Source organism: Chrysochloris asiatica, unplaced genomic scaffold (assembly GCF_000296735.1).
Source record: "Chrysochloris asiatica unplaced genomic scaffold, ChrAsi1.0 scaffold00093, whole genome shotgun sequence".
NCBI classification, from domain to species: domain Eukaryota; kingdom Metazoa; phylum Chordata; class Mammalia; order Afrosoricida; family Chrysochloridae; genus Chrysochloris; species Chrysochloris asiatica.
This window is the reverse complement of record NW_006408611.1, coordinates 4182548-4195900: the sequence shown is the minus strand read 5'-3', so window position 1 is coordinate 4195900 and position 13353 is coordinate 4182548. Positions and strand designations below refer to the sequence as shown.

At 39.1% G+C, this 13353-nt stretch overlaps 1 protein-coding gene across 5 annotated transcripts in view; it reads right to left on the bottom strand.

The window, feature by feature from the left end:
• CTNNA2 (catenin (cadherin-associated protein), alpha 2) overlaps positions 1-13353 on the bottom strand; it is a 1482995-nt gene that overhangs the window by 76451 nt on the left and 1393191 nt on the right. For all 5 annotated transcript variants that reach the window (XM_006866584.1, XM_006866581.1, XM_006866582.1 and 2 more), the window contains one exon: positions 6332-6445. In XM_006866584.1, coding sequence (XP_006866646.1) covers positions 6332-6445 — 114 coding nt within the window. The remainder of the gene's footprint in view (positions 1-6331; positions 6446-13353) is intronic.

Genomic DNA, 13353 nt, shown 5'->3' with positions numbered 1-13353 from the left:
TTTGCAAGGAAGATGCTATTTTGACTATGGGTGTATTCGACCTGCATAATGCACTTAATGGTGTGTAACTTGCATGCCAGTGTCCTTATATTTGCTCCTGCTTATGTCGCTATTGATGAGCAGACTCTTTTCCTAAATATTATTAAAATGCGCTTTATTGGTTTTTAAAAATTCATAATTGACCTTTTCTGAAACTGGAATTTAAAAAAAGGTTATCTATAAACAGTAGATCACAAACTGCAAAATTTGCAAGTTAATCAAATTAAAATTCAGCACATGAGTTTTAATTAGGTCTTATCAATGTAACTCAGCAGTTTGAAATGTTAACACATTAAAGCCATTCTAGCTAAGAAAAAAAAAAAAAATCAGAGACTGGCTACATTCAAATCAAATTAAATATATGTCGTAGCATGCAATTTTTCATTCCCTCAAACTAAGGGAACAAGAGAATAATACCTTTCCTGGCCAAAAGGAAATGAGAAAAATCCGCTTTCTACTCATCTGATGTGATCACTAGGAACAGGCTGAGGGTTTCTGCTTCTTTTATTCATAACAATCCAGATTGTTGCTCTGACTGATATAAGGTTCCAAATCTGGTAATATTGGAGAACGAATCCACAAGGGTTCCTTCCCATCACCACTCCCACACCCCATTCAGGCTCCTAGCCCTTTCTCTTAACAGCTAGCCCAGTTTTGTGATCAATTTTATAAATTCCACATATTAAATAACAGCTAGGACGCTCCTTAGAAGTAAGGATGATGTCTCTAGTACTTTGGACATGTGTTCAAGAAGGATTAGTCCCTAGAGAAAGACATCATGCTTGGTATAGTGGAGGGTCAGTGGGGGGGTTGAAGGGGGTAAAAAGAGGAAGACCCTCAAGGAAAGGGATTGATACAATGGCAGCAACAATGTACTCAAACGTAACAATTGTGAAGATGACACCGGACCCGGCTATGTTTTGTTCTGTTGTGCACAGGGTCACTATGAGCTGGAACCTAACAACATCTCTTCAATGAATGCACAAATTACTGATACAAACCATCACTCAAATAGCCCAGAATCTTTTCTTCAATCTAAACCACACAGGGCTTTTGAAGTGATTAGTTTTCCAATTTTAAGGAGAATAATGACATCAGACTGCAAAGTCGTTTGAACTGCAAGGTCAGTGGTTCAAGCTCGCCAGCTGCTCCCTGGAAACCCTATACAGGGTATGGGTCGAAATTGACTCAACGGTACTTAACAACAACAACAAATAGGCACTTCAGGCTAATGCATGGTACCACAAGGTTGGTTTGAACTGTAAGGTCGATGGTTCAAATTTGCCAGTAACTCCTTGGAAACCCTATACAGAGTCGCTATGAGTCAGAACCAACTCCACAGAACTTAACAACAACAATAGGACCCCAACGTGACAAGTGTTGGTATCTTAAAGGTAAAGTAAATGTCTAACATTAAGGAATCAAGTACATGAACTTTTATAAATAACAATTAAAGGGTTTAAAGGTCACAGTACTCCTTTCTACCCACTTGGTTTTTAAGGCTGGATGACAAACATAAGTACCTAAGGAAGGGGTTCTTTGACTTTTACAGGTCTCAGGCTGTGAAATGAATTTGAAAATTAAGGTAAATTATCCCATTAATTCAAGTAAAACTCTCATTATTGCTTAAATTATTCAGTTCCTTCAGGTTCAATTACTAGGCCAGCCTTGTAATGAACCCACTACCTCAAGCTACAATCATCGTAATTTTCTTCACTAATCTCACAATCATTACAAATGATGTCACAGGACTTTAATGCATTTGATCATGCAGTTCTCCTAACAACATTACATGTTAGGATGCTGCGTATTCGTCTTCTACATACAATGAATGAGACATGATGAGGTTAAAAAAGTTGCCCTAAGGCTGTCCAGCTTAGCCGAGTCCATAGTTAAAATTAGGTCTGTGTGACTTCAAATTATGTATTCTATCACCAATGTTAAGTGACCAAGAGTTGTTGCTGATCCATTTTAACTATGTCAATCTGTGAACAAAAGTTTCTAAAATTCCATGCCTACAATCACAGAGTATGAGCACCTCCACGTTTTATCAAATTGCAACCAGGTATTTTCTACTTCCCATTTTCCCTCTTGCTGTCTTGTTTGACAGGGACACATAAAATCAAAAGAAATTTCTGAATTTGAGAGAAATTTTGAGGGTAGGGTCTAAAAGCTTTTTTCCCAATTTAACCATGTTTTAGATTAATTTGCCCAATGTTCGGAGGGGAGGAGCTTCTCTGAATAAGAATACAAAATCAGGATATTAACAAGGAAGTGTGGCTGCTGGAAAGAGAAAGCCAAGTTCATCACGGTCAAGATTTTGACCAAGTTAGCACAATTCACTGGTCTAAAATTCGACCATCATCTTCTCAGTGCACCCTCTTATTTCCAACTCAATAACTATACTTTTATGTCGCTGATATGCCATAATTACAGGCAAAAGTAGGCTGACTCAATCCTAAAGCTGTCTGCTGCAAGTTAATCACAGAGACCACATGTCGTACCTCAAAGACAAACCAGTGAGGGCTGAATCAAAGAACTATTTAGCTTTTACTATCTTGAATCATATTCATAATTATGCTAAAAAGTCTTTCAAAATGACATTAGGTTAAAGAAATAACACATGAATTAGGCAGGAGCCTTCCGACTTTTGTTTTAACTCATTGTTATTGATGTGGTGTCTATTACAAGTAAGATGAATGAAATGGAAACACACCAGGACTCTATGCTTCATTCTAAAATGTGTGAATACACATTCCATTTTTACAAGATGGTTATTATAACACAAGATACGGGCTTTACTACATGCCTGAGTCCTTGAGAATCCTGTCAATGGATACTAAGCTATATCTATACTGAGTTCCAGTCAGTCAATCAAATTGAAATGATTAATGTTTGGATGAATTACTCAAACTCACCCTTTGTCACTGACATAAAAATGCTGGATTTGCTTAATTTTTAAGATGAATTGACTTGACTGATTGATTACTTTGGTATTAAACCAACACAGCATTTATGCTTAATGAACTTTCCAATTTTCAATATTTTTAGGGGGATAAAAGAGAATCTGTATGAAATTTTCAAAATAGGGCCCCATACCCTTTTATGGAGTCCTGATGTGGCTGGCATTGTGAGTTAATACACTGGACTGCAAGGTTGGTTTCAACTTCAAGGTTGGTAGTTTAAGCTCACCAGTTGCTCCCCCAGAAAACCTATCCAGGGTCACTATGGGTCAGAAGCGACTCAATGGCACTTAACAACAAATGTCCATTTATATTATAGTGAAAATGCATTTTTACTATCACCAGCATATGATCAAGAAGGAATTTCTCTCCCAAAATATGATAATAACCAAAGTCATCCTTGATTGAGTGCTTAGCATAGTGGTTATGAATTGGACTGCTAACTTCAAGGTCAGCAGTTCGAAACTCTCAGCTGTTCTGTGGGAGAAAGATGAGGCTTTCTGGTCCTGTACAGATTTACAGCCTCGGAAAGCCTGTACAGGGTCACTATGAGTCGGAACCAACTTCACAGCACATAACCACATCATATGTCAGATACTGCATTGATTATTTTACAAATACTAAGCATTAAATCTGTCAAAGAATCCTCTGAGGTAAGTGTATTCACATTTTACAAATAATCGGTCTGAAGCTCAGAGAAATTAACCAACATGTTACGTCTAACATAGTTCTGACTCTACATTTTATCATTCAAAACCAGGTCTCCCTGAAATCAAAGCCAGTGCATCTTTGTTATACTGACTTTTAACCTCATATTTCTCCTATCAGTGTACATTTCCTATCTATTCTGTGTCATTAGATTGTTGAGTGAAAATGCCACGACATAAAACACAGAGAGAAAATAGGTTTTAAACTTCGACTCAACATAGGCTTACTTAGTTTTCTTTGGATCCTATTTATGTCATCCATTTATTGACGATTTCTTACAGAAGCCTAATTATTAACTCAATATTCCTTTATAATTCAGTTTTTCACATACTCCCCTTTCCCAAAAAGCCAGGTCAAACATTTCACTCCATTCTTGAGAGCTTTGTTGTTGTTGTTAAATGCCATCGAGTCGGTTCCGACCCATAATGACCCTGTATAGGGTTTCTGAGGAGCGGCTGGTGAGCTTGAATCACCGACCTTGCAGTTCAACGGCTTTGCAGTCTGGCGCATTAACCCACAGCACCACACCAGGACTCCTTGAGAGCTTGTGTTGTTGTTAAGTACTGTGGAGTCAGTTCCGACTCATAACCCTGTACAGCGTTTCCGAGGCTGTTAATCTTTACGGGAGCAGAAAGCCTCATCTTTCTCCCGTGGAACCGCTGCTAGTTTCGAACTGCCGACCTTGAGGTTAGCAGCCCGATTCGTAACCACTACTCTGTGAGAGCTTTTGTTGTTGTTGTTAAGTGCCTTCAAGTCGGTTCCGACCCATAGCGACCCTGTACAGGGTTTCCGAGGGTGTAAATCCTTACGGGAGTAGAAAGCCTCATCTTTCTCCCGCGGAGCAGCTGGTAGTTTTGAACTGCTGACCTTATGGTTCGCAGCCCAATTCGTAACCATTACGCTACCAGAGAGCTTTAGGGACCCTATAATTATTCCAATATCACTGCAGTGGTTTCCCTAAACTTTGCCACAAAGTTAAAGGGAAGCTGTCTCTTCTATGAAGGTACCCTGGTAGTGCAGTTGCTAAAGTGCTTGGCATTTATCCTAAGCGTTTGAACCTACCAGCTGCTCTATGGAAGAAAAATGAGGCAGTCTGCTTTTGAAAAGATTTATAGCCTTAGAACATCAATGGGGCAGTTGTTGTTGTTGTTGTTGTTATGCCCCGTGGAGTCGGTTCCGACTCATAGCCAACCTACACAGGGTTTCTGATGCTGTAAATCGTTTCGGGAGCAGACCGCCTCATCTTTCTCTTGCGGAACTGCTGGTAGTTTCAAACTGCTGACCTTGCGGCTCGCAGCCCGATTCATAACCACTACGCTACTAGAGCTTGTTAAATGGAGTCACTGTGAGTTGAAATCAACTTGTGTATGAGTCAGAAACATGAAGAGAGAGAATGAGGGTCTTGACTTTTCTAAGAAAAAAAGGGGAGGAAATGTGTACATCCCATAGGTGCTTCACCTTTTGTACCTCCTGAAACAACATAAAGGTCAAAAGGTCTTTCACCATTCTTATTCAATAACTATTCTAAGGTTACAGAGTCCTGGATTACGACCTGTTTCTCAACTTCATGTTTCCCATTCATTATTCTTCCTAGTTCCTGTTGTTGTTAATGCCAGTGAGTAGGCTTCATCCCTGTATAGAATTACCAAGGAGCAGCTGGTGAGCTTGAAGCACTGACCTTGTGCTTCCAACTGACCTTGCAGTCCAGTGCTTTATCCTACAGTGCCACACCTTCTCATTTAAACTGTACTTCAACTGCTGTTGCCATAAGGAAACGGAGCCTTTGAAGGGAAGAAAAACTCTCTTTTGCAATATCCAGGGATTTCATGCCCTGTCACTTGCCTTGATTACCTGCATCTATCCACCAGGAGGTACATTAATCTGACTGGTAGATCCCATGATTGTCTTTAAATCACTTGTGCTGTTGGACGGCATCACAGAGCATCTAATGTCAGGCAGCACTGGTGCTCTTACTGATGCTTGAGCTAGCACATTTCTAGTATGTGTCTCTAGAACGTTTTTCTGGCACGTGGCAGACAAATCTAAGGTTATTGTTCTAGCCATACATAGGTAGCAGGGGCAAAACAATATAAAACAAAAATTTTTCTATTCTCTAATAATCTTTAGCCAGTGTCTTAAGAGGCAGTCCTATTCATCAGAAAACCAAGACTGAGGTATGAAGTAATAGCTCTGCCAGTAATCAAATCTTGTTCCCCATTTGTCACTGCAATTTGTGTTGTCAAAAGCCTGGGTGAACTAAAGCAGAAAATGGGGACTATATCAATGCAAGCTTTGGGCATTCCTGGATCCCCTGACTGTTTAACTATCTAATCGTGATCTTCAACATACAACAGACCCATTATGCACAATGAGTTTTGTTTGCTCTAACTGCTGTGTTTCAAGTGATGGTAAAAGAAGTGATCTGGGTGGAATCAGGAGCAGTGGTAGCTATATTAGTTATGCAAAATGGGACATTTTTATACAAATAAAACATCCCAAAGGAGAGCACAAATGTATGAACCATGAACTACTGGGTCCTCACACCCTGGGAATTAAGAAAAATGACTCTATTAGTGAATGCAGCCCTTGTTCACCAAGTCAAAGCTCTGGTGTCTTCTCACCCGTGCACTCTGCCCTGCAATGAGCTGGTCATCCTCGGTCTGGACACTGGTCCGGCTGCGTACATCATAATCTTCTTGCTCAAAGTCAGAATCATCCTCTAGTTCTTCTGGTGTCTACAAAGAGAAAAAGGGAAATAGACATATTCCCAGTTAATGGCCTCACCATGCACTTCTTTATTGCAAAGATTAAACAACCCCCAGAAAAATCACATACAAAAGTCTTAAATATAGGCTTGGTTATATGGGTGGGGATTGGTTGGAATGGAGTGAGAAAAAGTAAAATGATCTAATTTATCTTTATAAAATAAACATTTATTATTTGTTCCTATAAGTGTTGTTGTTCTGACTCATTGCTGTTGTTCAGAACCATGAAGTCAATTCTGACTCATAACGACCTTGTATAGGGTTTCCAATGAGTGGATGGTGGGTTTGAACCACTGATCTTGTGGCTAATAGTTCAGTGTTTATCCTACAGCACCACACCATGTCTCCTATAGGTGTAGGAAGGCCAATTTTAACTTTTATGTGACATGCCTTCCAATGTGAAGGAAAATTACATTTGTGTATTATGAGTGCTCACTCATGCAAACCTATGATAGCACAGAAAATAACCACTAGCACCCAACTTGATATCTACAATTCTACTGTAATGTCATTCCTGTTTTATTGCATCTCTTTTTCAGTCTCAATAAGCTAACAGATTGACCATCTTCAGACCAGTGGCTAGAATTGATATGTGATTTGGTCTCTCAGCTATGTAGTGTGTGAGTTACAAATACAGATTCTGGTAAAAGAATGAGCAAATATAAACAGCTATGTGATGCTGGGAAAATTGTCTAACCTTTCTTAGCTCTGGTTTTCTCAACTGTGAATTAGCAATAATAATAGTTAATAATAGATTATTCACAAGAACTGATGGCTGTAAAGAATAAGCAATGTCCTCTACAGAAAATGTTTGTTACTTTGCAGGCATTTAAAAATATTTGTTATCATTATTACTTCAAATTTTGAAATTAATTAAGTCAACAGTTTTTAAGTGAAGCTCCTACCTGTCACATACCTGCTAAGGATTTAATAACTCATACAAAATATCAATGAACATGAAAAAAAGGAGAGAAATAGGGATTGTTACCTATTTAGAGATGAGAAAAATCAAAACACAAAGAAGTTAAGTAACTTGGCTATTCAGTCTGAACTAGTAACAGAACCAGAATTTGCACCCAAACACACAAGGTTTTCTGATTCCAAGCACACTGTTCTTCATTAGTTGACTCTTATCTTCGTAGTTTGTTTTAGTGGTTCTATAATTTTTTTTTTTTTTTTTTACATTACAAATTGGACAAGACCTGGAGCTATGGGATGGCCTCAAAGTGATTAGAGTCAGATGAAGATTCCAAGTGATTAAAGGTAGATCAGGAGCCTTTGCAACGTGTAAAGTCAATGTTGGGGAAAAGACAAGAATGAATCCATAAATCCAGGAATACGATACCCTCCTTGTTGTTGTTAAGTGCCATCGAGTCAGTTCTGACCCATAGTTACCCTGTACTGGGCTTCCGAGGCTGTAAATCTTTATGGGAGCAGAAAGCCTCATCTTTCTCCCACAGAGGGGCTGGTAGTTTCGAACTGCTGACCTTGCAGTTCGCAGCCCGATTCGTAACCACTACGCTACCAGAGCCTAATGAAAATCGTAGTGACTAACACGTTTTAGGTCCCCTGGTATGACACTGTAGGATCAGCACTTGACTGTGAACCACCATCTGATCATCAGAAACCCCACACAGGGTAGCTATCAGTAGGAACTGATTCAAGGGCACTTAACAACAACAACAACAACAAAAACACACATTAAGTGCTCAACTGTGCACTTGACTGTTTTCTATAAGTGTTTTATACACACAAATTCAGAGTCCTCATAACAGTGCTATGATATGGATACCATTTTCTCCATTTTATAAACCAGAAACTGATGCACAAAAGTTTATATTTGATGAAAAGACTTCTAACTCAGGCAGTTTGAAGTCTATATTCTAAACCATCATCCTTTGTTGATTAAGAAATGATGAACTTATGAGGTGGTGAGGATGGTACAGAGGAGAAGGTAGTTCATCAGTGTAAGATTTTCATATCAAGTGTCATTAATCTGAAAAGTGCCAGTCATCCACAAGCTACATGCTGACACATAGTAGCAGCATCTCTTAGGATTCTCTCTCAAAAGCAAGGAACAGACCACAAACAATACTGATGATACAGTTGTCCATTCCCATCCAAATGGGCACATTTTTATTCAGATAGTTTCTTCGGTTGCCTGAGTGTAATTAATCAGGTGTAGTTATTGATGAAGCCTTGATATCAGTTAGACAGGCATAAACTGGGGTCCTTCGTGCCAATATCGCATTATGCCTAGTAATTTTCCAAGCTTTGGAACATCCTTCTTGTTTTTCCTGTTCTCTCACTATCAACCATATTAATATTCACTCTGACCTCTACAGATGTTCAATTTTCTTCCATAAGATTATTAAAAGAAAGGGAGAAGAAAAAGGTTGTGTTACCATTCTTTATTAAGTAAAGCAGGGCTGGGGTTGGCAGAACCTGATTCAAATAACTGGCTTTCTGGTTTTATATTCATTGTGAGCAAAGCCAATAATCGTTGATCATTTCTCACCCTTCTGGAGTATATCGAGGAATATTACAGCAAGTTGGTAAATTTTGCTGACAGATGAGGTAACAAGATTACAAGCACTGTTTCTTCATTAGTTCTTGAAAGAGAAAAATACATGAGAAACCTCACTCAACAGAACAAAAGCAGATTACGACAGTGTCTACCTCACTGTGTCCTAACATCTGAGGGATCTGTGTATGTTTAGGAAATGAGTCAATGGTAAACCCAACCTGGCAGCGTAAGTCTAATGTGAGAAGCTTTCATTCATGTGACTATGGCTCAGGAACCCAAACAATAAAAAGTAATAAATAGATGAAAGTATTAAAACCTGGACGTGGACCCAGGGGACTGGAATATTTTTGCTTTGACTCTGCCAGTCATAAGCTGTGTGACCTTGAAAAGTCACTGAGCTTCACTGCTTCTCTATCTCTTCACTCTTGAAAAGGAGAAAACAATCATCATTTGTTCTGTTGGCCTCACAGAACTTCTCGTCTCAAATTTATATGAAATTGCTATGTTGTTGTTTGGTGCCTTCAAGTCAGTTTAGACTCATAGCAACCATGTCTAGGGTTTTCAAGGAGCAGATAATGGGTTTGAACCGCCAACATAGTGATTGGCAGTCCAGTGCTTATCCTGCAGTCCAGTGTTTACAGTTCAACTATAAAGTGGACTAACATAATAATAAGCAATAAAATAATTACTTTGATTTTTAAATTTTTATTATTATAAAAGTATGTCAAATATAATAATACTAATAGTATCAATCATGTTTTCCCAGTTACTATGAGCCAGCTGCAGAAGAACACTGATGTAATCTGCTCCTCTAAACATCTGCAGTCTTGGAAGCCCTAGGAAGTAAGTCTACTATGTCCTGTACGTTCACTGTGAATCAGAATAAAGTCAGAGCAATGTGTTTAGCTTACGAGCCAGGCACTCAAGTAAAGGATTTATCCACAGAATTTTGTCTAATCCTTACAACAGCCTAATAAAATAAACTTGATCCCCATTTTATAGATGGGTAAGTAAATTCATAGTGGTTAAGTGATTTTTCTAGGACTAATAATTAGGAAGGGACAGCCAGAGAGTCCCAGAGCTTGTGTCTTTAACCATCACACACACTATCAGGCAAATGGAAGGGTTTAAAATAGATCCTTGAACTTTAAACATGCAACAAATCCATCCAAGACTTCCATATAAGTAATTTTGTGCATGTGCAATTTGCTAACTGCATGTAAATATATCTGCTATTCATGCTATTATTTTTTAAGTTACTTTTTCTTAAAAGTATATTATTTTCCAATGGTCAAGAACCTCTATAAATTAAACGAGATGGGAAAAATAGAGAGGGCCTACAAATGGGCCTGAGGATATTTAGATTTGTATCGGTAGATAATATTATAGGGTCAATGGATCATCAAGCAGCATAATTCACTAAACTGGAGGTTAGAAACTGAGGATCAAGTCTCCCTTTTTTTCCCTAATGTATGCTCACTAAAGGAATTTAAGAGGCTGTGACAGTGAGTCTTTTCTGTAAAATGGTACAATTAAATTACTGACCTGTAAATTCTCTCTTAGTTATATAGTGCTGCTATAACTTAAATGCTACAAATGTATGGCTTTAACAAAAATTTATTCACACAGTTTAGGACGGTGGAAATCTGAATTCTGGTCATTAGCACTAGGGGAAGGCTTTCTCTCTGTAGACTTTGCCGGGAATGTCTCCTTTCAAAAATTCCAAGGCTTGGAGTACCTTGGGATCTACACGTGTCTTGGCATTAATCTTCTCCTGAGTCCAGGAGGTTCTCAGGGCAGTAACCAGGGTCCAAATGACCTGCTCCACTCCTGGCTCATCTTTCTTGGCGGTAGTAGATCCCTCTGATGGCTCCTCACCTGTTGAATCTCTTTTATACGTCAAGAGAGATGACTCTAGGTATAACCTAATCTTGTAGATCATATCCTGCCTTGTTAACATAACTACCTTTAATCCTGATTCATTACGATCATAGACATTACGGCTTACATCCCATAAGATAATTACATCAGATCACAAAATGGAAGATAATTACATAATCCCAAGAATCAAGTTGACACATACTTGTGGAGGACACAGTTCAATCCATAACTGTCTATAAGATTAACTTTCTCCAATTACAGAAGTCCAAGTCCCTGTGTGGTACAGGTGCTTTGCAAACAGGCTGATAACCTAAGGGTGGCTGATCATGTCCACCAGTGGTCCATGCAACAAAAGCCTCAAAATTGCTTCCATAGAGTTTACAGCCAATAAATCCCTATGAAGTAGCTCTGCTCCATATCACATTAGGTCACCAGGAATCAGAACTGGTTAAATGATAATGTTTGGTTTTGGTTTTATTAAAGAGTCCATGGCGATTACGGGACATGTGCAGAATAGGATCAGGCAATGGCTCTTCGATTCCCGAGGCAATGCTCAATCTCCTCTACAACACCTCTGAAAAGATGTAAATTGAGGAGAAGCTAATGAGTATACAGTCATTTCACCTGGACATGGGAGTAAAACATAATGTTGTTGTTATGTGCCGTGGAGTCGGTTCCGACTCATAGCAACCCTGCATAGGGTTTCCGAGGCTGTAAATTTTTATGGGAGCAGAAAGCCTCATGTATCTCCTGCGGAACAGCTGGTAGTTTCGAACTGCTGACCTGATGGTTCACAAACCGATTCGTAACCACTATGGTAACGGAGCTCCTTAAGGAAAGAATCAAATGCATATGTGAGTTTCATTTAGGGATAAAGACATGGGATGGTAACTGCAACGGAGGGTTTGAGTAAACTATGAGGAAGGATTTCTCAAGGAGCTCTTCACCACTGAAACCAGATACACGCTAAAAAGTAGAATTAGAGATGTCGTAAAATATGGAATCAACTGAACAGCAACTACAAAACCAATGTAAAGCAAAATCTCCCCAGTCAGAATTCAGAGGGCACCAGTATCTCTTGACTGAGCTTCTCAAGCTCAGTCTTTCTGCCCTTGCCTCAGCCAGTGTACTCCACAGTGTATCCGTGCCGCTGTTAGTTACCGTATGCTTGATTCTGACTCACAGTGATCCACGTGTGCAGAGCAGAATTTTTCCACAGGGTTTTCAAGTGTATAGCCTTTAGAAGGAGATCACCATACTTGTCTTCCAAAGTATTTCTGGGTGAATTCAAACTGCCAGCCTTTCATCTAGTCAAGAACTACCCAAGAATTCCATAGTCATGGTGGTCCCTTTAAAATCTAAGTCAGATTGCATCCATCTGTTGCTCAGAAACCACCAGTGGCTTTCATCACATTCAGTGTGAAAGCCACGGTGGCCCCCAGATCTCTAGTCTAGTTCCAACCAAGGCCTTCAACACATGCTATTCCTTCTATCTAAACTCTCTTCTCCCAAAAATGTTATGTTTTTCTACCTCTTTCCATCTCCAAGTCTCTTCTAAGTACCTAATCAGTGACCAACCTTTATCATACTCATGGCCATCCTGTGCTTTATCACCTTCACACTCTCTAGGTTTCTATATGTTGAGCATGTAATCTGAAAAGCTGGACAATATGAAGAAGAATGTGTCAGAAGACTCATTAACAACCTATAATATTCAGATGACACTCTCTTGCTGAAAGTGAAGAGAACTTGAAACACTGATGAAGATCAAAAACTACAGTGTTCAGTATGGATCATAATTCAAGAAAACAAAATTCATCACAACTGGAACAACAAACAGCATGATGATAAATGAGAAAAGATTGAAAAAGGATTTCATTTTACTTGGATCTAGGAGCTCTGGTAGTATAGTGGTTACGAATTGGGTTGCGAACCTCAAGGTCGGCAGTTCAAAACTACTAGCTGCTCTGCGGGAGACAGATGAGGCTTTCTGCTCCCATAAAGATTTACAGCCTCGGAAACCCTGTTCAGAGTCTCTATGGGTCTGAACCAACTCGATGGCACTTAACAACAACAACAGTCAAGTAAACCCATGGAAGCAGTAATCACAAAATAAAATGATGTATTATAATGGATAAATTTGCTTCAAATGACCTCCTTACAGTGTTAAAGAGCTGACCCAAGCTATGGTATTTTCAGTTTCCTCATATGCATGTGAAATCTGTGCAATGAATAAAGAAGAGCAGAGAAGAATTGATGCATTTTAACTACTGCGTTGGCTAAGAATCGTGAAAGAACAAATAAATCTGTCATGGAAGAAATACAGTTAGAACACCCCTTACAAGCAAAGATGGCAAAACATGTTATCAGGGAGGACCTACTCCTGGCAAAGGATGTCAAACTTCATAGAGTAGAAGGTCCACAAAACAGGAAGACCTGGGATGGATTTACACAGTGGCTGAAATAATGA